The sequence below is a fragment of the Branchiostoma floridae genome, chromosome 19 (assembly GCF_000003815.2).
Source record: "Branchiostoma floridae strain S238N-H82 chromosome 19, Bfl_VNyyK, whole genome shotgun sequence".
Lineage (NCBI taxonomy): Eukaryota > Metazoa > Chordata > Leptocardii > Amphioxiformes > Branchiostomatidae > Branchiostoma > Branchiostoma floridae.
Window position 1 is genome coordinate 14,338,483 of NC_049997.1, and position 23,637 is coordinate 14,362,119.

The 23,637-nt window shown below is 41.0% G+C and overlaps 1 protein-coding gene across 2 annotated transcripts in view; it reads left to right on the forward strand.

Moving 5' to 3' along the window:
• Positions 1-23,637, forward strand: part of LOC118406387 — a 61,612-nt gene that overhangs the window by 25,808 nt on the left and 12,167 nt on the right. For both annotated transcript variants that reach the window (XM_035806374.1, XM_035806375.1), the window contains exons 25-54: positions 535-613; positions 1,361-1,514; positions 2,078-2,184; positions 2,763-2,936; positions 3,559-3,753; positions 5,253-5,382; positions 6,677-6,705; positions 7,102-7,381; positions 8,160-8,404; positions 9,274-9,445; positions 9,961-10,190; positions 10,590-10,802; positions 11,236-11,341; positions 11,921-12,037; positions 12,474-12,609; positions 13,012-13,192; positions 13,426-13,693; positions 13,868-14,054; positions 15,436-15,550; positions 15,985-16,102; positions 16,296-16,495; positions 17,167-17,295; positions 17,844-18,056; positions 18,617-18,763; positions 19,179-19,362; positions 19,810-19,991; positions 20,565-20,664; positions 22,154-22,284; positions 22,723-22,885; positions 23,310-23,516. In XM_035806374.1, coding sequence (XP_035662267.1) covers positions 535-613; positions 1,361-1,514; positions 2,078-2,184; positions 2,763-2,936; positions 3,559-3,753; positions 5,253-5,382; positions 6,677-6,705; positions 7,102-7,381; positions 8,160-8,404; positions 9,274-9,445; positions 9,961-10,190; positions 10,590-10,802; positions 11,236-11,341; positions 11,921-12,037; positions 12,474-12,609; positions 13,012-13,192; positions 13,426-13,693; positions 13,868-14,054; positions 15,436-15,550; positions 15,985-16,102; positions 16,296-16,495; positions 17,167-17,295; positions 17,844-18,056; positions 18,617-18,763; positions 19,179-19,362; positions 19,810-19,991; positions 20,565-20,664; positions 22,154-22,284; positions 22,723-22,885; positions 23,310-23,516 — 4,892 coding nt within the window. The remainder of the gene's footprint in view (positions 1-534; positions 614-1,360; positions 1,515-2,077; positions 2,185-2,762; positions 2,937-3,558; positions 3,754-5,252; positions 5,383-6,676; positions 6,706-7,101; positions 7,382-8,159; positions 8,405-9,273; positions 9,446-9,960; positions 10,191-10,589; positions 10,803-11,235; positions 11,342-11,920; positions 12,038-12,473; positions 12,610-13,011; positions 13,193-13,425; positions 13,694-13,867; positions 14,055-15,435; positions 15,551-15,984; positions 16,103-16,295; positions 16,496-17,166; positions 17,296-17,843; positions 18,057-18,616; positions 18,764-19,178; positions 19,363-19,809; positions 19,992-20,564; positions 20,665-22,153; positions 22,285-22,722; positions 22,886-23,309; positions 23,517-23,637) is intronic.

Here is a 23,637-nt window from a genome sequence, read left to right on the forward strand (position 1 = left end):
GACCCAAACATACATCATTTCTTCCTTACATTAGCTATCTGCCACCAAAAAATTAAGACCATACTGTCGCATGTCCAGGTAAAAAGATACAATAAAATAGAAGTTCTGCTGCAGTACCAAGATCACATACTAAGGGGCCCAAAATCGACCTGCACCTTCGTCTTTTCAACACCCCACACACTAAATATCATTCCAATACATCAGCAGGTTCTTGAGCTATTCTGACTACAAAAATCCAGAAAAACACACACAAACAGACAGACACACACACAGACACACACAGACACACACGAAACAACATTTCCATTTTTATGGACATAAATATCTCTTCACATATTGTAACTACGGCTCAGAACAAAATCTATAGTAAATGATCACAATCATGTGTCATATGATTATTCCATGCACAGCTTATAATAATCATTTTGATGGTATCATTTATGCAGCTTACTATATTTTTTTTGCATACAAACAAGTGTATGTTGATGACTGTAAAAATGATGATTAATTTTCATTTGTGTGTTTCTACTCCAGACATTCTGGTCTAGGTGAGGGACAAGAATTCTATTTGGGCATAACAGCAACAAACAAGGCAGGCTTGTCCACAACAATGGTAACCAGATTTAACTTGTTAATTTTAGTCAAGTAGAGCTTTGCCCAATCATCTTCCATTGGACTGTATCTATAGCAACTTCCTCCATGCATTTTAGAGAATAGGAGTTCATAAAAAATAAAAGCTTAATTGTTAAGTTTTATTGGGGGATTGACATGGTTTATAGTAAGATGTAGCTCTCAAAAATAAATGCTAGTGCACAGTTTGAAGTGCATTGTATGTACATGCAGTATGTAGAAGATGAAGGACCTGGGCAATGAATGATGGGGCAAGGGGCCTTCAACTTTGGTATATTTACCTACAATGTATCATACTGCGCATAAGTGTTTCAAACTCTGAACTAGCTTATTAACATGGCTTCAACATGTCCTTTTTGAGAGATATCTAAAATAGACTCATGAAAAGCCGTAGGTTTCAGCAAGGAAATTATATAAGCTCCTTGGTTTCATATTAGATTATATTCTGCTTGTAACTTTTGCAACCTTATTTACTTGCTGTGTATTTATAATGTACTTTAATTTGTATGTAACATTTGATTGTTTTAAAAGTTCATCACCATTCATGACTGGAGTATATTGATGAAACTATTTACAAAGTCATGAATAAATCATTCATTGTCAGCATCTTCTTGCAGAGTAAACGTGACTGAGTTTATATTTCCCCTCATCAATGTCCATGACTGGATATAACTATTTACAGATGAATCAATTGTTCTACATGTAACGTTATGTCAACATCATTTTGCAGACCATAGGCCCAATTGTTGTTGATGCAAGACCCCCGACTTTCTCTGGACAAGTGACAGTGTCTGTGGAGGATGGTTACATGGTGGGAAGATGGCCAGTCAATGGGTTTTCAGATGATGAGGACACGTCTGGGATCACATATGAATATGCCATTGGTAAATTGATAGTACATGTATAATTGTGTTGTGACATATATAACATAGTTACATTGATTACTTACTTCACTTAATCCTCTTCATTCCCATGTGAGACATTGATAGGATTTCATACTTCTTGCAATTCAGCAGACCTTTGCAATATAGCCCCACCTATTGTAAGCTCCTCACTATTCAGCCCCTGGCTGCAAAGAAAGACTACTAGTCAGCCCACTTAATTGATAACCAAATGAATATATGAGTAGTGAGTGAGTGAATGAGAGTATGAGTGAGTGAGTGTCAGTGTGATTGAGCGAGTGAGTGAGCGACTTATTGAGCACAATTAATGTTTCAAGCAGGAGTTAGCAAGTTACTGGCTGATAAGACATAGTCAATTTTGAAGTTAATTGCAATTGTGCAGCATTTGTAACAGGCACAATGGAAACCAGCTACAAAATGTGGTACAAGACTTGTTGCCAGTTTCGTTAATCTACAGTCATGTACAAGCTACAATCATTGACAATGATGTTAACAGGTCTGACGGTGATATAGACCTGTAGTCTAACCCTACATTGTCTTTATAGGGCATGAGGCTGGAAAAGAAAATGTCGCTGGTTACACAGCCATAAGTAGTGAGGGACCATGTGGGGGTGCTTCTGGCTGTACAGCTGTTCACAGGGACAACCTACAGGTAGGCCTGCATCCAAACTGGTAGTATCACGATTCAGCAATTGTACCTGTAGAGATTGCAATCAGATTCTGTGTCAACAGAGATTCCAAAAAGGATCTTTGGCAGGTGCTATACATGTATGAGCCAATCTACTAGTCAAGACTACATTCTGGAAAAAGTTGTAAAACTGTTATTTATGACACAAAAGAAGTTGGACTTTACAAAATTTCTGACAGTTTTCAAGCAATCCTTGTCATAATCATTCTTAATCTTTAAGCTTGAAAGTTCATCTGTGTTGGTAGAAGTCATTGTTGAAAAAGCAATTCTACCAGAGTAACATTTCTGAGTACTGCACTACTGTTATGGATGTTTTTGGACATTATAATGAAAGGAAGTAATGAATAATATGATCACATTGAGAGGTTTTTGATAGTTGTTACAATGACTCTCCACTACAGATTCATGAAACCATGAATGTGTGTTTTTAATCCATCACTTAGATTAATGTCAAATTTAAGCCCAGCAAAATTGACCTGCTTTACAGTTGCAACATTGTCTTGAAATAGACACAAACTTAAGTGATTTCCATTCCTCTACAGTGGGGACTGCACGGTACACACACATACTACATGTCCATCAAGGCCACAGACACTGCCGGACTGACCACTGTGGCCACGTCCTCTCCGTACGTCCATTACGAGGGTGAGCCGACTGCTGGTGTGGTAGAGGACATCAACCCTGACCCACAGGCTCCTGTTTACGACTATCTTCAGGTAAGGTTGTGCCTTAACAAATCTCCATGAAATGGACATATTGCTTTCGGTCTGTGTGTTTGTTAAGTCTGCAAAGCTGGTGTGCTATGCCAAATAGCAGTTACATGTATGGCTATATAGATACTGATTAACAGGTGTGTGTCCAAAGTTACTTGAATGACAGAATGTGTGATGGAAGATAGTTTAGGTTGGCAGGATGGGAAGATTTGCCTGGCTGAAGTTCAAAGTTGGTCCTGAAGACTGGCAGAAAATGCCTACTAAACAAAAGTAACAAGAAATTCACAATTTATGGTTGAAACAAGAAATTCTCCGAACTCAGATTTCAAAGAGGAACAAAATGTATGGAATTGATTAATTGTTTACTGAATATACGTAAAAGGAAAGAAACATACACCTGAATATCTTAAAGACAGAAAAGAACAAGACCCTATATAAGATTGCTATGTGGGAGAGTTTTTGGAAAACTATATGATAGCATCTTAAATTCCTCTGCCTGTCGTTGTTGTCAATGAGAAGAAAAAGCTTTAATAGAAACTTTTGACAGATTCTGGAGAAATGGCTATCACAGTGCCTTTAGGGACAAACATGAGATTTCTATCCATGTTCATGTCTGTGTGTTTAGCCGGCTGACGCAGACTTCCAGACGACTACCACGACGCTGTCGGCCCGCTGGTCCGGCTTCCTACACGAACATCAGGACATCTCGTACCAGGTGGGGGCCGGGACGTCACCAGGTGCCACGGATGTGGTCGGCTTTACTTCTGTGGGACAGAACACGGAGTGGAGCAGGGATGGACTGAGCCTTACGTCCTTCCAGGTGGGGTAGTTGTTTGCTGAAAAGGATGTAGCTTGATTCCTACACAATACTCTTGATTCCCAATAAATTTGACTGAATTTTCCACCTGCACTCGGATCTTCTCCAGAATAACTGATCATGAGGACCCGATTAGAAGTGTGATGTAAGCACCGTGTCAAAGTTGTTGGTAGTTGGTACCAACTCCTGTCTCTGCATGGAAAATTAAAACCCATCAGAAAGGTTGATACGTTTGTTGAGGATGCAGTACTTATGACGTAACATTTCATGGACTAGGCACATTGTACTTTTGTTTCATTTTCTTATTTGAGCTACTAAATTATTATTAACTAGAGTTCAACGAACCCATCTCTTCGCCAAATAATCATGCCTTTATTCAAGACTTTAAGGTCTTATTCATGTATTACTAAATCATGCCTTTATTTAAGACTTTAAGGTCTTATTCATGTATTACTAAATAGTACCTACCCCCAAACCCCACAAATGCTACCAAAACAAGACCTGATTGTACAAGATGACCTGATAGCACCCCTGGTCAATCAGAATTTCAAGCTTTTCAGTGTCCAGCTCACGGCTTGTCAGTGTTTCCTCCAGTACAAACATCTGTCAAACAGATGTGTCCATAGATATAGGTCAAGTGAGATACATGTATATACAAAACAGTTTATTTCTGTTAATTGGCCACTGATTACAATTAAATGCATCTTTCCATGTAGATTATTATTTTAAGTACTCATTCTATCTACATACCAAAAAATCCTGATGATCCGTCAACACGTTCTCGAGTTATTCTCGTTCAAAGTTTGAAAGGAAATCGGTGCCTGCAGTTCCCAAAAAGCCGCTAGGGGGTCCAAACTCACAGCACTTACTCTCTGCCCCAAGGGCTATCTACCACTCAAAAATCATGACCACAGCATATCCAAAACACGAAGTGTCAAAAATAAAAGTTTTGCTGCAGTACCTTAGGCAGTCACTAGGGGGCCCATTATCGAACTTGACCTTCGTTTTCTTGACCCCCACCCACCTACCAAATATCATCAGGATCCATTCAAGGGTTCTCGAGTTATCTTGCTTACAGACAAACGCACTTACATACAAATCCCGCTACAGCGCCGTAGGTAAGAGCCAGGTAAACCATTTTCGCACTTGACCTTCCTCTCCAAAACCGCTACACACCTACCAAGTTTCTTGAAAATCGCCCAGCTAGATTTTGACTTATGCTGCCCAAAACAAACTGCAAAAAACATACCAAGCTCGCTGCAGTACCGTAGGAAAACGCCAGGTAAATCGTTTTCGAACTTGGCATTCCTTTCGACAACCGCTACACACCTACCAAAAATCACAAAGTTCCATCCACAATTTCTCGAGTTATATGCTGTTGACCTACATACAGACCCAAGTCGACAAAAACATACTCATCGCCATTGGCGAAGAGAACAATGAAGTTGAATGGAGCTACATTTAGTAAGTGTTGGTGATACTAAATATGTTAAACTTTCCAGACCTATTACATCACCGTGAAGGCCAGTAACAGCATCGGAGACACAACTGTCACCTCAGATGGATTAACGGTTCTACAAGATGGAGACGCTCTTCAGGGGGCAGAGGTCATCGACGGACTGGAATGTTCTGGTAAGTTTTGTACACAAGTAGTGGTGCGTACCGAAGCTCACATTCCGGTTCAGGTCCGGACTCGAGTCCAAAGATTCCGGTTCAGGTCCGGACTTATAAGTCCGGTTTTTTTACGGTCGCAAAAGTTTCCCAATTAACATTAGACACAAGCATAAAGCGACTTGCTCTACTGCGGCGACCCATTTGCGTATCCGGCGCCCGCCGCTGGGCCGCATGCTATCAAAATATTACCAAAGACGACTGCATCATTTTCAAAGGTGTAGAAACATCGATTTTTAATAAAAACTATCGGGAAATCACGGCAAAATTCGACATTTTCCGCTTGTTTTTTTGACGACCGAAATTTCAAAATGGCGCTTGCGAGGTCATAGGGGTCAATGGAATAGCCTACGGTAATGCGGGTAGAAATGATGCGTGCGGTGTTTTTATCTTCTACATTCAACCGTAAAATTAATTTTAAATTTATTCGTTACAAAGATAAACGCAAAAGGTATAACATAGGTTCATTAACTTAAACCTTTTTCTAAAATAGAACGTGCCGGTGTTTCTTTTTAACAAGCTACTCACCCATGCTTTCAGTGAAGTATCCCGGCAAGCGGCAAATGTCATTTACAGTCGCCGCGCCGGAGATTTGTTTTAGCTTGTTTATCTTGGAAATTTTCTTCACTTTTAGAAGATATGGGACTTAAAACCCATACCAGGAGACAAACAAATCCACATGCTTTATTTTCATGGGTAATATTGCTAAAGTCAACCTGTCATTTTTGCCGCGTTGCCGGATTTTGAAAGAAGGTTGCCGCGGCGCGACCATGTGCTTGGCTTATGGCGGTAGGACAAATTTATACGCAGAAATACGTTATTTTCTGGCCTGTTGGCTGCGATTAAAAAGTTACATAGGCATCTAGCGTTGTTTTTAGATGTTACTAGTATACAACAAGAAAGAGATTTCCGGTTTTCCAGAAAACCGGTTTTTGACGTTCAGGTTTTAACCGGACTTGAACCGAAAGTTATAGCAAGTCCAAGTCCGGTTCGGCGAACCGGTACGCACCACTATACACAAGTAGTGTATGTAGAAACTTTAAGACAATCTCATTGTTGTGCTTGGGTACCCACTGTGAGGTGATGTTTGCTTTAACCAACAACTGTTACATTGCTAAACTGATGTTGTCAGCGGATGCTACGGTATTTGAAAACTGTTTCTGGAAACATTCAATGTACAATATTGTATGTCAGACATCTTATCAGTTGTTTATGCACAATCATGTACTCAAACATTTAATTTCTTTTGTTCCAGGTCAACATGATGAGCTGCATCAGATACAGGTGAGAAATTTTTTCAATCCTTCACCTTCTTCTACAAACTTATAAACAACAGGATTAATATAGACACATTTTTAAACCTGCCCAAGGGCGCACATGGGGAAGTCACTACCACAAATATCAATTTTTGCTAGAAACATTCCGGAGTGGATTGCTCTGCCTGGCACGTTGGTAATTACTCCCACTGTTGAGTCCTTCCGTGCCAGGCAGGAGGCCTGCCCTCCCTAACACGGGACCTCAACTCCCCCCTCTACTATGCCCCTTGCAGGCCATTTGGAGGTATCCTGATGTAGATGTAGATGTGGATGAATCCGCCATTAAACAACAACACAAGAAGACAAAAACTGATTCAAATGGCAATTGTCCAGAAAAGCTCATTTGTTTCTTGTATGTTTGCAGACCATCCGCTCTGCCTGCTATGACACATCGCCATCGATCTACCAGACGTCAAAGACAGCAGTGGCTGCCCATTGGTCCATCCCACCTGCCAATCTTGCCCATGTGACCAATGTCCAATGGTCCATCGTGCAGGAGGTAGAGGGGGAGGAGACTGTGGTACAGGACTATGTGAACCTGGGCATGGCGACACACGGGATGGCTGTGAACCTGTATCTCCTACCTGACATCACCTATAAGTCCAAGGTCTTGTTCTGTCACCAGGCTGGCTGTTTTGCTCCAGGTAATGCTGCAGTCAGAACATCCTTTTTCATAAATATAAACTTTCTATATAAAAGAATGATCAAAGTTGAAGGTATTGTCCAAGGTGCTGATTTGCCATTCATATGGTGCTCCAAAGTCTATGGTTGCTAACTGTCATGTAAACTTACTTTATAATTTAAAAGGATCAATTTAAATAAACTACAGATATTGTTCAAGGTGCTGATATGCCATTCAGAAGGTGAATGGTTGCTGACTGTCTGCTTCATTCTATTTATTTAAGAAAACATGAAGAAAAATATGTTGACAATTACTATTGACTATTCTTATCTTTTATCAATTGTTCATGTGGGTGAAATGTTGCTGAACAAAAAAAATATTTTTTTCATTTCCAGTCTACAGGTCAGGATTGGTCTCTGCATTTATCCTATTTATCTCAGAAAATGATAATCGTTGGTGAAAATAATATGTTAATGATTCTGATCCTTTGCTGACAGTTGGTAACATTTTTAGAATTGTTTTACCTAACATATAGGTTGAAGGACAATCCTTATTACACAACCAAAGGGTACTTACATTGCTTACGTTTCGATGCAGTAAGCTATGTAAGTACCCACTGGTTGTGTAATAAGAATTCTTCTTCACCCTATATTCTACCAACCTAATGAAACTTTTTTCGGATGTCCTAACATATGTTTACATATGTGGGTAATACTACCATAAGCTATGTCCTGATTTCTAATTAACGATTTAGATGTTATTCGTCACCAATAGACTTAATCACAATATACCCCCTCCAGTCTACAGTTCAGGATTCCTGGTGGCTCCTGACCCACCACTTCCCGGAACACTTCACGTCACCAGTCCGTACCCAGACTCGGGCACCAGGAGCGCTGACGTCATCTTTGACAAGTTCAGTGACCTGTACTACCCTACTGATGACGTCATGAACTTCTATGACTGGGCCGTCGCAGATGACTCGGAGAATGGAAAATTACTGACTGACTGGGCAACAGTTGTGCCTACATCTTCTGATGAAACAACAGTGAGTACAGTTAAAGAAGAGCGGTACATAATAGAAGATAAGCCATTGCTCTCAAACAGTCCGGCCACAATTTGGTGGACAGGGGATCTTGTTGTTAGGGTTGTTGACTTAGAATCCAATGGTTCTGGATTTGACTCTAGGAGAACAATGTTGAAAATGTTCTTGCTAGGGGTGGGTACCGGTACAGAAAATTCAGGTCCAGGTCTGGTTCAGGTCCAAGGGATCAGGTCCAGGTCCGGACCTGAACCTGGACCTGATGCAGTTTGTCTCATACCAATGGTCCATTTCACTACAAAGAAATCTGTTTGCTGGAGTATTAGACTTACACTGGTGTTTTAACATCCTACAACGCTAACTGCACCTGTACGATTGGCTGTAAAACTTGGTAGAAATTATTACAAACTCTTCTCTACTTCACTCTTGTTATTTTCTTCCACCTGCAAGCGCCAAAACGTGTGAATGCCTGATAAAATAATCTGTTACTTTTCTAATCGGTCCAACATCCGGTCCACCTAATTTTTTCAGGTCCGGTTTTTCTGGACCGTTCCAATAAAAAAAAACGTTTTTGTACCGGTAGGCTGTACCGATACCCAGCCCTTGCGCTTATTTCCTCACCGGACTCAGATGACAATGATTCCCTAGCTATGGTTAGGGAACTTCCTCTTGGATGGGATGTAATTGCCAGAGGTCCTGTGTTGGAGGAAGCATGTTAAAGAACCCAACACACTTAGAAAAACAGTTTTTATCAGTCTGGTCATATGTGGTTTGTCCCTACTATTACTAACAATACACAAGTAGTTTACTGCTTATGTGAAACAAGCTTTGCCAAACAAATAAAGTGATAATGATATCTATTATCTTCTCCACAGATTTCCTTCTCTGTTGATGGACTGCCACGTGATCTGACCAAGTGTCTGAGTCTGGTTGTGAGAGGACACGCCCACACGGGGCTGTCGGCATCTGTGTCCACGGAGATTGTACAATGTGAACAAACTGACACCAACAGAGGACTGAACTACTCAACAGTCATAGACACTCGCCGTGAGTTAACAATGTTCCCTCAAGAGGGTATTTCTTGGAAAATATCCAGAATTAGATTGGATACTGTTACATTTATTGAATTTTGACATCCTTCTGAAGTATGTTGAGGTAATTTCAGATTTTTTTTCAAAGCGTTGAGACATTTCAGTCAAATAAAGCATCTCAAGATCTGGTCAAAATACTTCCATTCAAGGCAAAACAACTCAAAACTTAGCACAGAATTTAGAGATGTTTGGAAGATTTTTCGATTTTCTCTTCTCATCACTGAAGTGTGAAAACTCCTGCTGGGGTTATTATAATCGTGCCATGTTCCATATGATATTGGATATGTAAGTGCATGGTTCGTCTAACAAGATTTATTGTGTAGAGTTCAAAAATCAGACACAGATTCGTAGAACGCAATTTTCCAAGGTGCTGATCTGCCATCCAAAGGCTCAACAAAGCTGTACTTGATTTTCTTAATGATAAAAGCCTTGATCAAATGCTTTTGACTCATGTTCATTTGTATTCACCAGCTAACATCACACTGGAGCTGAATACAGACTGGACCGAGTATGACATCGACTACACAAGCGAGACAACAATGCTGTCTGCCGTGTGGCCGACGTTACGTCACCGGAAGTACGAGTGGGCTGTCCTGGAGGATAAATCAGGGTCCAGTCTATCCGCCATGGCCGGACACCACCTCAGCGTTCCCAACCCATGTGACCACCAGGATATGATAGTGTGCGGCCGAACCACCAGTGTAAGTTGGACATTGTTCAGAATAACATAAAGTTGTTCAAATAAAGAAATTGCTGTTGTTTGGAAGAGCTAGGCTTGGGAGAGAATACATGTAGTTCCATCTTCCTTTAGTGAATTTTTACTTCTACACTGTGTAAGCCTTGAAAATGTATCCATGTTATCCTAAGTCTGGTTCACTTCCCTGACAAAATGGCACTGGCTAATAGAGAAATGATTGGCATTTAAAGAATTTGGGGATTATAATGCAAGTGTTCTGATTACATACCTGACACACAATCATTCATAAGGCAATGAAGAAGCATTCAGCAGAGCAATACCCTTCTTCTAAAAAAATATAAAACATGCAAAGTAGTGCAACTCTGAGTTATAAAAAATTATCTGACTTCTTTTCCTTCGATAGGAATATGTGAATGCAAATGGTCTGAGCCTAGAACATAACAAGCGGTACATCGTGTGCATCCATGCTGCGGAGACGTCCATAACGTACGAGAAGTGGGTGGAGACCCTTCCAGAGACGGCCGTCTGTAGCAGCGGGGTGACGGTAGACGTGACTCCGCCCAGCGCAGATGCTGCCGACGTCTGGATTGGCTCTAATGACAAATCTAATTACCAGGTAGACAAGCAATCGCCAACTCTTCGGTCCTGCTTTTTTGTTGTGAAAATCAGCCCAATTTGACTTATTTCCAATGAGTTTAACGTGTCTGTGTTTCTGCATATTTTGGTCAGCGTAACTTACTATTCGATTAAGCTGCCATTGTCATAATATTTGGTTTTGGTGAAGGACTTGGAAAGGTAAACCTCAAGAGCAATTTTGGGCTTCCTACTTGGTTAAGAAGTTCTTATGCATAAACTAATTTGTTCATCTTGGCCTATGACTTAATTCTTATTTAATTTACAATGTCTTCTCTGAGAGCTCTCACAAGGTAAATGAATCCTTGAGGCTATTTTTGTTAATTTAAAAACAGGTTGTTGAAAAGATACAGATTGAAGAGTTTTTTGATTCACTGTTGTCTAACTATTTTCTTGAATGTTGTTTTGTTTCATAGGTGTCAACGACTGAAATGTTCATTCAATGGGATGAGTTTGTGGATGTAGAAGAACATCATGCGTCTATGCATCACTCTGGGATTGAGCACTACGAGTATGCAATTGGTAAGAAATAATTTATTTTATCCTATACTTAGAGCTGCAAATAGGAATTTCAGCAAGGCCTGGGTATGGTAGTTGCATTTATATAGGTTGTATGATGCTTTGATAATGAATTAGCAGCAGTTTAGTCATGTTATTGCAAATATGTGAATGATACATCTGTTTTGATATGTTGTGTTTTGAATACAAATCACCAAGGCAACCCAGACAAGCTAATTGCTTATGATTTATGAGTGGTAGATAGCAGCTCCTGTGCCTGGTAAGAAGTGGCCTAAGTTTGGGCCCTCTTGCAACTTCTTTGGAACTGCAGGAGTGTAAGTTGAAACAGAGTAAGCCAACTGATGAGGGATGTATGAATTTTTCATGATTCTTTACCTTTTGGTAACTTTGATGAAGACCAACTAATGTCTTGCATATTATGCAAATTAGGACATCATTTGCATAATTTCCTCACCGGGCTGCGTCTCAAGAACATTATTTTCCAATTTATGGACTTTAAGAGAACATGAATTTGTCAGATGCTTTTTTGTTATCGATGCATTGAAATCTCAACCTGGTTAATAAATCGTACCAATTCCACAGGTACGATTGCCGGTGGGTCGGACATCCAGAGCTGGACAGATGTGGGTGTGACAGACCACGTCACTCTGCATGGACTTAGGCTACAACATGGCTGGTCATACTACGCAACAGTCAAAGGTGATCCTCAACTATCTATGCTTTAACTATTATTACCTGAAAGATGCTATATCATAAAAATATCCTATCATACTGACTACAATATTTGAATCAAACCACACAATACAACTCATTTAAGACTATAAGAGCAAATCTATGTTTTGACAGGAAAGACAGATGCTATGTACAGCATACACAATCATGTTCATAATGATTATCATACCAGGGAAATTCCCCTATCTTTTCTGGAAGCATTAGGCTATCGGCTTATGTTCTGTCCACAAGACTGCAACCTTTACCTGTAGCATGCAAGTCACATTAGCAACAGGTTATTTCAACTCCTGTCTTGAAGTGTCAAGGCTTAGTAACTAACCAATACATCTAGATTTCATGCACACACTATGAAACCCTTGAAGACATATTTTGTCCCAAATTCTTCTATGTTCTTTTTCGTCAGCTGTGGACTTTGTTGGACTTTCGACAACCAAAGGTTCCCAGAGAGTGACAGTTGACACCACGCCACCACAGAAATCCGACACACACATCAATGTTGGAGGCAGTTTTCACCTCAGCTCATCATCTGTGTCAGCAAGGTACAGTAAGATATCATGACATGACTGTGACTTTGCAATTTAAATTCAGCACCGATCATACATGTACATACGTCTGTACTCTATTATTCATAAATGACATTGAATATTCTTGGAAAAAGAAATTCGTGTTATGTTGTGTCCTTTTGAAAAACGCTTGAAAAAAGTCCACCCATGTGTAGCACATTTTGTTTGGAGGGGTAAAAAGGCAGTGATAGGAAAAGGAGAAGCTCTTAGACTACCTTCTATTACTTAATACCATATACACATTTTGTTAACATCCCACTGCCCTGCAGTGTACTGCCTCAAAAAGCCTTTACATGCATGCAGGACTATTACGTTTTACTTGCCTTGTGATTTCTGTTTTGCATAACATGTATTTTAATTTTCATATCCTATTTACAGCTGGGAGGGTGTGTTCTACGACACAGAGAGTGGAGTTTCGTTCTTTGAGTGGGCGGTCGGCTCCAGGGCTGGTCATGCCGACATCTACCCCTTCACTAGGGTGGAGGAGACGGAGGCTGAGACAGATGAGAACAGTCCTCTTCAGCTTCATGAAGGGCACGAATACTATGTCTCCATCAAGGTACTTGATGATTATGTGTATTTAAGTCTATATTATAATATGAAGAAGGATTTTACTTGCTTCTAACAAGAAATGAAATTAGATTACATTTTCACGATTGTCTTCTTCAGCATATCTGAGGATCTGATTGCTTAGGATATGTCAATGTGGTCATATATAGTCATCTGGTAACAAGTAGCCAAAGTTTAGAACATTGTGAGGTCACCTCTAACATATCATTTGATGGCCCATAGGCTTATAACGGAGCCGGCCTGATGACCATGGCGACTTCCTGGGCCGTGGTTGTTGAGACGTCCGCACCTGAGCCTGGGAACGTGTACGACGGACCCACTGGCGTCACCGTGAACGACATAGACTATCAAGATTACGTCACCGCCATCCATGCCCACTGGGACGGTTTTTACGACCCCCATTCTGCTATTGTGAGCTACACGTGGAGCGTCGGGGTGTGTGCTGGGTGTAGCGACATTCTTGCTCCACAAAACGTTGGGCTTCTTCAAGGTACTACCAACATTTACTTGAAACTCACACTCTTTGAAGTACAGCTGAAACTGAACTTTTTATTGGCGACACCTCAGGAGTGGTGGCATTTCTTATAAAATTGTTCTTTTGTTAAGAAGATACCATGAACAGCATTTGAAACAGCAGATAAATGGTTGTTTTTTTTCTCAACAGCTGCAAGTGTGGACGCCCTTCAGCTGACCCCAGGAGAGACGTACTACGTGACGGTGACGGCGTGTAACGCTGCCGACCTCTGCACCACGGTGTCGTCTGACGGAGTTATCCCTGACGACTCCCCGCCTGTGGCTGGGAGAGTCCTGGATGGCGCCCAGGGAGAGGAGGCCTCATTCCAGGCATCCACGTAAGTATACATCCACAAAATACAATTGGATCTTCTAGTAATAGACCCCTTTGAACCACACAAACTGTGTTCGTCACAGTTTGTGTGGTTCAAAGCGGCGCCAGCGCGTCAAGTACCAAGGGGAAGTTTCCGAATGGCAGACACTAACATGTGGAGTACACAAGGCACCAAGTTAGGTCCACTGATCTTCTTGGTACTGGTGAATGACGCGGTTCCTGTCGACCAATCAACAGCAGACACCTTTAAGTTTGTCGACGACCTGTCTTTGTTGGAGCCACGACACGTGCTCAGTGCGCCCACCATCCAAGATGATGTCGACGGCTTGGCCCGATGGACCGAAGATAACCTCATGACTTTGAATCCGTCGAAATGTAAAGTCCTTGTTTTTTGTTTCATGAAGAACCCCCCACCCCCACCTGTGATCACAGTTGGTCCTACACAGCTGGAGGTCGTCGAGTTTGCCCGCATTTTAGGTGTCATCCTCCAAAGCAACCTGAAGTGGTCTAAACAAGTCGAAACGATGGTTGGGAAGGGAAACAAAAGACTGTACATGTTAAGAACACTGTCCAAGTATGGCCTAACTACTGGTGACCTTGTACTTGTCTATATTGGTTTTGTGCGCCCGGTATTGGAATACGCATGCCAAGTGTGGCATCCAGGATTGACTGTTGCTGAATGTAAGTCAATTGAAAGAGTGCAGAAGAGAGCTTGTAGGATAATCCTCGGACAGAACTATACCTGCTACAGCTCGGCACTGACTGAACTCTCCCTCACATCACTGTCTCAGAGACGTCATGACCTATGCAGTTCTTATGCTCGTTCACTGTATAGATCCCCGACCTACATGGACTGGTTCCCTCCCTGTCGTAAGGAGATTACTGGCAGAAATACACGTTCAGCCAACAAACTGCAGGTCCCCAGAGCCAACACCTCTCGTTTAAGGAAAAGTCCAATATACTATATGGTCTCACTGCTCAATGACGACATTGTATGAACTATGTGTTTCTACCTTCCCAGTTTGTAAAGAAGTCTGCGTAATGATGTGATTATTGACGTACATATGTATATAGTTGGAACAGTTTTTAAGCCATTTTTAACTGTTAACAAGCCCACCAATTCAGCCCTTGGGCTGCTATCAGAAGCTTGTACGTTTTTATTGTTTTGAACGAATAAACCTGTCATTCATTCATTCATTCAGGAGATTTTACTCACAGACCATAATGTTATCGTGTTCCTATTCAAAGAAATACTTGCTTCTTGGGTTGGTGGAAATGCACGTGTACCCGCAAGCACTTTCCAAATGTAATCAAAAGTCTGTTGTCATGTTAACTGCCCTCTTCATCATCTTCTTTATCATCATCATGCTCTCTTTCAAAATCAGGAGCAGTCTAGCTGCCCACTGGTATGGGTTCAACGACCCCCACTCTGGGCTGTCCCACTATGAGTGGCGCGCTGGTACCACACCGGGTGGACATGACATCGTGGGAGTGACACAGGTTAGTATACTCCGCATAGTGTGTTCAATGTTTGTTGTCTTAAGATTGTATTTTCTCAAAGCCTACCTGACCAAGATGCTTTAATGCTTAGGTGCTAAAATAATTATATTGTGTGTTGCTGTGCTCTACATGTATTTGTCGTGCAGCTCTACATGTATTTGTTGTGCTGCTATACAATACTAGTATACTGTAATTCCTGTTTTTTTCAATGTACTGTTATGTTCACGGTTTTCACTGTGACGACTGTGAAGTTATCGTTACTGATAACAAATAATTCACAGACTTTTTTTATGTGCACTTGCCACAACAGTGAACATTTAGTTCCGAGAGCAAGTTAAATTTTCTCAGACCGTGAAAGTTTGATACCAAGAAGACAAAGTGAATTACACTATTTGTCGTGCTGCTCTACATGTATGTGTAATGTTGCTCAACAGCTCCACCTGACGAATGTAGCTGTAAAGACAGGGCTCTCCCTCCCTGTCAACACCATGATCTACATTACTGTGATGGCCTACAACCATGTGGGGATGGCTGTGGAGACCACATCTAATGGTAAAGATGTTAAACCATTTGCTAATTTTGAAGGATGCCTATGTACACATTTTATGATATTTCTTGATAAAACAGAGATAATGTTACCCTGTGTCATTTTCTAATCCATCGTCAAAGAAACATGACTCCATTTAGATAAGATCAATATACAAAAGATACCACACAAAAAATGATATTTTGTTCATGTTGAAAGGATTCCGGGTAGACACATCTGCTCCGACAGTGACGACAGCCGTGCACTTTGACCACACCCATGGTTCCCTTGTGAGCGGAACACAGACATGGCGGTCTGCTGTGAAGATAAGATGGCGGTTTGACGACAGCGAGAGTCTGGTGGTGGATCAGCACGTCTCGCTGTCCAACCATCACGGGGCGGAGGTCGCCAACATAAAGGTGTGTGGAAAAGTTGTACTTTCATTAATAGCTTCATTAAAACGTATAAGACACCTCCATGAATAGTCTGAAAGCATGTGAATATCAAAACTGTACATACAACAAAGTGCTTTGAAGTTAATGGTAAACCCGATGAATGAAGAATAAATTTTTGACGGCCTTTTAAAGTGTGGTTTTCGCGAGGGGCCAGGCCAAGCCGGGCGACCATATCCCAGAAACCCGTCACGTGACCCCATGACGTAAGAGGTGACAGAACGCACCGCCGACTCTGGCTCGTCTGCATGCCAAGCAAACACCAGTAAACAACTAAAAGTCTTTGGCAATTAATTAAAGTTCTCTTTACAGAAAATGAGTCACATATGGGTCCTAAACCAAACACTTACCCTAACCCTACACTGCCACCTTTGGGGAAAAAGTAGCATTCAGAGCTTGCTAGTGCCTAGTTGTCAAAACATTGGTTTGTGAAAAAAAGATGTTGCTTTGAAATGTGAAATGTTGAAAGAACCTTATTTGCAAGCAATACTGAAGATAGCCAAAGTTTCAAGCTACTTGTATTCAATGAGTGATCAAAAAAGAGTGAAGCTCATCAAAACAATTGCTCAATAGTTCTACTTTACCAGACTTTTTGCTTCATGTACTTACAATGTAGCTGTGAATTGAAATGTTTTCAGCTCAATGGCACTGTGTATGAGTACACATTCACCGAGCTCGCACTGGATGATGGGAACAACTACGTTGCCAAGGTGATCGGATGTAACAACGCGAAGCTCTGCACAGAAACACAGACTGGATCTCTCTTGGTAAGGAAAAACGGCAGCAACTTCTTAACTAGCTGGCTTATTGTCTCTAATGCAACCAGTTTAATACCAGGAAGATGAGGGAATTGACCATAATGATGGGCCTTGAGCGATGAATTTTGTGCTATAGTAACTTTTAGTATTATATTGCCAAAAAGCAGTAACTGGATATGATTTTGGAAACGGTCAGATGTTTCAGATATCATCCACTTTCTTTTGTCAGTGACACTGAAGAGATCTGGAAAAACCTTCTTTTTTTTTTTCTCAATACCCTTACTTACAATTTTAGATGTCTGATAGGAAACAATGTAAGACAAAGTCAAGCTGAAGACAATTTTACTTCCTTCCCGATCTCTTCATTGTCACTGACGAAAGGTAGTGGATGCAATCTGAAACGTCTGACTGTTTCGTCATATCCAGTTGCTTGTCAAGAGTATCTGCTTTTGGGCATATCTTATTACCTTCTTCCACTGTATAATATCTTAATTTGTTCGTAAAAGATGATAATCTGGTATAGGAGAACACAAATTCATTCTTCTTTGTCCGTGCAGGTGGACTCTTCCAAGCCATTGACCGGTCACTTCGCTATCAACACCACCCACGCTGCCAGGCTGACCAGGCACAGGGACAGCTGGATGACGTACGACAACAGCGGAACTCCGACCTTGAAGCTAGCCTGGCTCGGCTTTAGTGACTACCACTCTGGGATAGACAGACTCATGGTGGCTGTCGGGAGTGGCTTCTACGGAAGGGACAAGACTCTGGTAAGTTGTCCTCCGAACAAGCATCAGCAATAGCAATGATCTCCAAATCCTCTCTAAATCCTGTGTCAAAAGAGCTACCCATCAAATATTGTAGCACCCTTTAGTGACTACCACTCCGGGATAGACAGACTCATGGTGGCTGTCGGGAATAGCTTCTACAGAAGGGAGAAGACTCTGGTATTAAGGCCTCTCTCTAACAAGCATCAACAAAAAGTGTTCTTGTCAGTATTCTAACTTTAATTGCACCTTGGACTGAAAAGCTACGTCTTGAGACCTTATTCATAACCTTAAAGATTATCGTACTTGAATAACTGGTTCCTTTATCCACAGGACAACCTACAATGTGTTAGAACAAGGTATTTGGGATATCAAATTGGCGGACCATATTTTGCAGTTTGAAGCCACCGCCTCCCTGTTTTCAAAGTGATGGATATAGGTTACGTGACTCGGATAAAGGTGAACAAGTATTACCATGTGACCTTAGATAAAGGAGGTTATAATAAAATCATCAAATTATGCTCTTACACTGGCTGCTTTTTGCGACATTCTCCCTCCCACAGAATGGTGCACCCCAGGTTCTGGCTCATGGTAGTCAAGTTGGAGACCAGGAGAATGACGAAGGTTACGTCTACACAGGAAGTGTTCAACTGTCAAGTTCTGTGTCTGACTACAGCACGCTGTACATCTCTCTATGGGCCATCAATGGGGTAATAATAACGTCCCATTTTAATAGTTCAAGTTGTTTGTTAGTAAGTGAACTGTAGCCATAGTATGTAAAATATCTATTGCACAACAATTGTACACAGTACAATAAATGACAGCAACTATTACACAGAGTACAAAATAAAGATATTGGGTAAAACTTAATATTCTAGTTACTTTAACTGTACAATAAGGGCTTGCATAAGATTTGATATCATGTTTCAATCAAGTGGGGCTAATCATGTGTGTTGGTATTTTTTCTATGAACACTCATGATTCGGTGAATAGCTTGATATATGATGTTAAATATTGTATCTAGAACAATCCATGACAAAGTGGAATTCATCTTCAATTTGTTCAAGACAAAATGGACAAAGACGTTCATTTGAAGCTGCATTGACGATGCTACTTTCCTCACAGGTTGGGTTGGCGAGTACCGTGCTCCACTCAGCTTTCCAGGCGGTTCCTGCCTCTGGTTCCACCGGGAGTTTGAGGCTGGTGCGCCGCTGTGACGCTCACTCCTGCTACGGACACTGCATCTGTGCACCCTTCAACCAGAACTGTGCACGGCCAAGTGGCAACACCTGCACACAACTGGACAGCTGTGAGTGCCTAAGACATTGTGGCCTTGTCTATGACTGTCACAGTAGCACAAGAGATGATATTCTCTTGTTTGCTGCACAGTCTTTAGGAACCATTTTAATTTAACAGTAGATTTTTGGGCAAATAATACTCTAATTCTCTGGCAATTTTGAAAGTTGGGAGCATTGACAGTGGGCCGCCTGAGCTTAGGAAATGTACTAGTATTTCAGTCCATATTCTTTTATTTTGTCACATGACAACTATCAAGCAGGTGCATGAAAATAACTAATTAAGACATATATTAACTACATGTATATGATTATTCAACTCTTTGCTGTATGTATTGTCCAATGCTGTATAATAGCGACACTTCATGATGCCACAAGCTTAAGTCTGTAATGGAATGCTACAGTTAGAATTTCATACTTTCTGCATGATCATAATCAAAGAACATTGATGTCTGTTTCAGCTGACAAAAGCTACTCCAGAATCGAAGTTTACGACAAAACGGACTACAGTCTCCTGACCAATGGGGACACGTCTGACGCCTCCTACACCTACTCCACATGCGCACTGGCGGCCACCTGGAGGGAGGCTACAATAGGGTCTGCCGGGAGACCTTACAGATATGAGTGGAGCGCTGGAATCAGTGTAAGTGCGGGTATCTTGTCCAAATAGGAAGCAAGTAGACCCCTTTTCCATCACACATTAATTGCTGGACAACCAAAATTGGCAGGGTTGGACGAGTTTTCTAAAACTCACTTGTCCTACCAGACAAGCACATTAAAAATTTACTTTCCCAAACCAATTTTTCACTTGCCCATAATAAATGTCACTTTTTTATGCATTGTCACTTCCAGCAATGGAATTCTTATCATTGTCTCACTCTATTTTTCTATGTTGACCATTGCTTGATGTCATGACTGTAATAAGTATCGTAAGTATCATAAGTATATGAAAATCTCACTCAATGGAAAAATTTTACTTGCCCAATGGGGCAAGTGGGGTGTAGGTCATGCACTTGCCCGATCAGTACTTTCACTTGCCATGGAAAATAGGTCTAGTAGACTTGTCCAACCTTAATGGGATTTGCATAACCCTCAATAGCATATGTAGAATATCATGCAATATGTAAAAGAATGACTTGAAAGACAGCAACACACAGAAAACATTTTAGAAAGTAATACTTAGACTTTAATATCTATTTTTTGCCACATTTTTCAGGGACAAACTGTTGGCTCAGGGCTGTTTGATCTTGTCTACGACCGTGTCTGGTACGATGTAGGTCTGGAGACCAGCGCTGTTCTCACCCTTCCTGTGGGAAGTAAGTTTTCGAACAAAGAAAACTTTATTTTTACCTCCATGAAATGTCATGGAGGTTATATTTTACCCAGCGTTTGTGTGTGTGTGTGTGTGTGTGTCTGTCTGTCTGTCTGTCTGTCAACAAGATAACTCAAGAACGGCTGGATGGATTAGTTTCATACTTGGTGTGTTGGTGGGGGGCGATGAAAGCTGGAAGTGATTAGATTTTGGGCCCCCTAGCAGCTTCCCTTGGTACTGCAGCGCAACTTCCGGTTTTGCTATCTCGTGTTCTGAACACGCTATGGTCACGATTTTTGAGTGTTAGATAGCTCTTGTGCTCAGGAATAAGTGACATAAGTTTTGGCCCCCTACCGACTAGGTTTGGGATAGCAGGGGCATTTTTGTCAAAAACTTCTGAAGAGGATAACTCAAGAAGGGAACGATGGATTTTCATGATTTTTGGTATGTTGGTACCTTAGACAATGCTGTACAAGATAAGATACTAATTATGCAAAGTAGGAGTAAATTTGCATAATTAATGAGAATATTCTATCATAGCAGCTTTTTCAATGTATCTCTTGTCCCGGACATGATATAGTCTTGACATTTGGGTGGTAGATAGCTTGCAGTGTCATGACAGAGTGGGGCAGATTTCAGCCCCCTAACATGTAATTTTGGAACTGCAGGGGCGTTTTTGTCAAGACATTCCAAAGAGGATAACTGCAGAAAGGATTGACGGATTGGCATCATTTTTGGGGTGCAGGTAGCTTAGGCAAAGGTGTTCATAATGATATACATGTTATGCATATGAGGACCTTATTTGCATAATTAATGAGGAAATTGTATAATACCATTATTAGCAATAACTGGACCTCAATAAATGTAACACTTATTAATTATGATAGATGGAATATAAACAGATACCAAATATGGTAATGAGGAACTTATTTGCATAATTTATGTAAAAATTGCGAAGCCGCTTTATGTCTAATGATTGGAATTTTGTACTTGTACATGCGTACGTTAGTCATTGATGAACAACACCACGCATAAATTATGTTAATGTGTTAGTCAATTGCATGAAATTTACAAAGCTCTAAATTTTCATGGAGGTATGAGGTAGCCGAACTCTAGTTCTTTATATTGATTTGATCATTGATGGCATATATTTGCTCATTTTGAAGCGGCTTTGTATTGATTTACAGTGCAGTATGGTCAAAACCTTTTCTTGTTTTTTGAAATGGCCAAAAAATTGATGTGTGTGGAAATCATTCTTTTTATAATCAAATCAGCATCATGGCATTAGTAGTAGTGTTGACCATTTTGTGCAAACTAGTCATCCACCTCAAAATGTAGGAACACAAAACATTTGAAAGACAATCATTTTTATGCAGCTACTCTCCCATTGGCCAAACAGCTGATTGCCATGCTGTCATTGGTCGGACTACTAATTGTGATAGACAGTTAGGATTGGTCTGTACAACATTTACAATCTAATCTTGATCCCTTAGCTTCCCTGGAGCCTGGTGTTACCTATGTGTTCTATGTGAGGGCCTGGTACACAGACAACATCTACAGAGAGTTTCAGTCCAACGGTGTCAGGGCTGACCAAACTCCACCAAAGAGGTCAGGTTCAAGAAAGGTCAGTGTTTTCTTTCAAGTTGTAACCTGCATGTATTGTACAGTGCCCCTGGACCAAGACATGTAATGTAAATATTGAGTATTGTAATACTTTGTACGTCATTGTTTGTATGAAGTCCAGGAAGATTATTGGCGTGCCCAGGGGCATGTCACTAATGGATTTTCAAATAAAGTCTCAATGCACTACCAAAAATTGTTGCAGTCTTCATAGATCTAATAATGTTGGACTTTAGGCAGGGTTCTTTGCTCACTGTACTTGTTGGGAAGAGCTATGGAAATTGTCTTGGTACTATGAACCTAGCTTTTGATGAAAAAAGTACTAACTGGTAGCAAGCAGATAGCTTCATTGTGTTCCTTGTGAAGTCAACAAATTTAAGAAGTTAGAAGATAGTGTTCTTTGAAACCCATTTTTGATATCTGATGTTTGGTTTTGCTGCAGATCAAAGACCTGACTTCCACCTCAGAACAACATGATGTGGAGTACATGGCCCAGACAGACAGCCTGAGTGCCAGCTGGGAGTATGTTTTCCTTGATGCCATCAATAGTGGGAACGACTATCATTTGGAGCACTTCGAGCTGGCCCTGGGTACCTACCCTGGAGGTAAGTCATGGTGACATCTCCACTGCAAATTTGTGACATCCCAAATACATTCATGTGCATTTCTCTGTACACAGTGGCAGTGCTACTTGTATGCATTGTTTAAACTGCAAATTTGAAACACTGCACAAATTTGCCCTTCTACCATAAAATTAGATCCCAGCAAAATCAATGAATTTGTTTCTTGTATTATATGAATTGCAGGATTACCAGTTAAGTGAAGCTTTTAGGCAAAATATTCCAGTATACATCGATAATAGCCTCTTATAAACACTTTTGTTGCTTTGAAAAGGAGTACATTTAGTATTGCTTTATACTTGCTGATCATGTATATTGATCATACTTGCTGATGATGTATCTATAAAGCTCTTAGATTCTCAAACAATAGATTTGAAATATGATACATGCAATGTATTATTTCCCACAGGAGAAGACGTGAAGAGGTTTGCCGACAACGTTGTCTCAGGGACTGCCACGTCCCACACTTTCACGGGCCTGTCTCTGCAGTCAGGCAAGACGTACTACACCTCGGTACGGGCGTATAACCATGCCGGACTCCACGGCACCTTCCACACTGATGGGGTCATGGTGGACACTGTAGCACCCACAGCAGGAGTGGTCTTTGATGGGCAAGGTACGAAAATGTCCTAACTTACGTCTTTTGCGGAAGTCTGAACGTTGTGGGAAACCTCATTTGGGAGATACTAATTAGTCTTTGTATACATCTAGCATTTAACAATTTGGCAGTCTCTTTG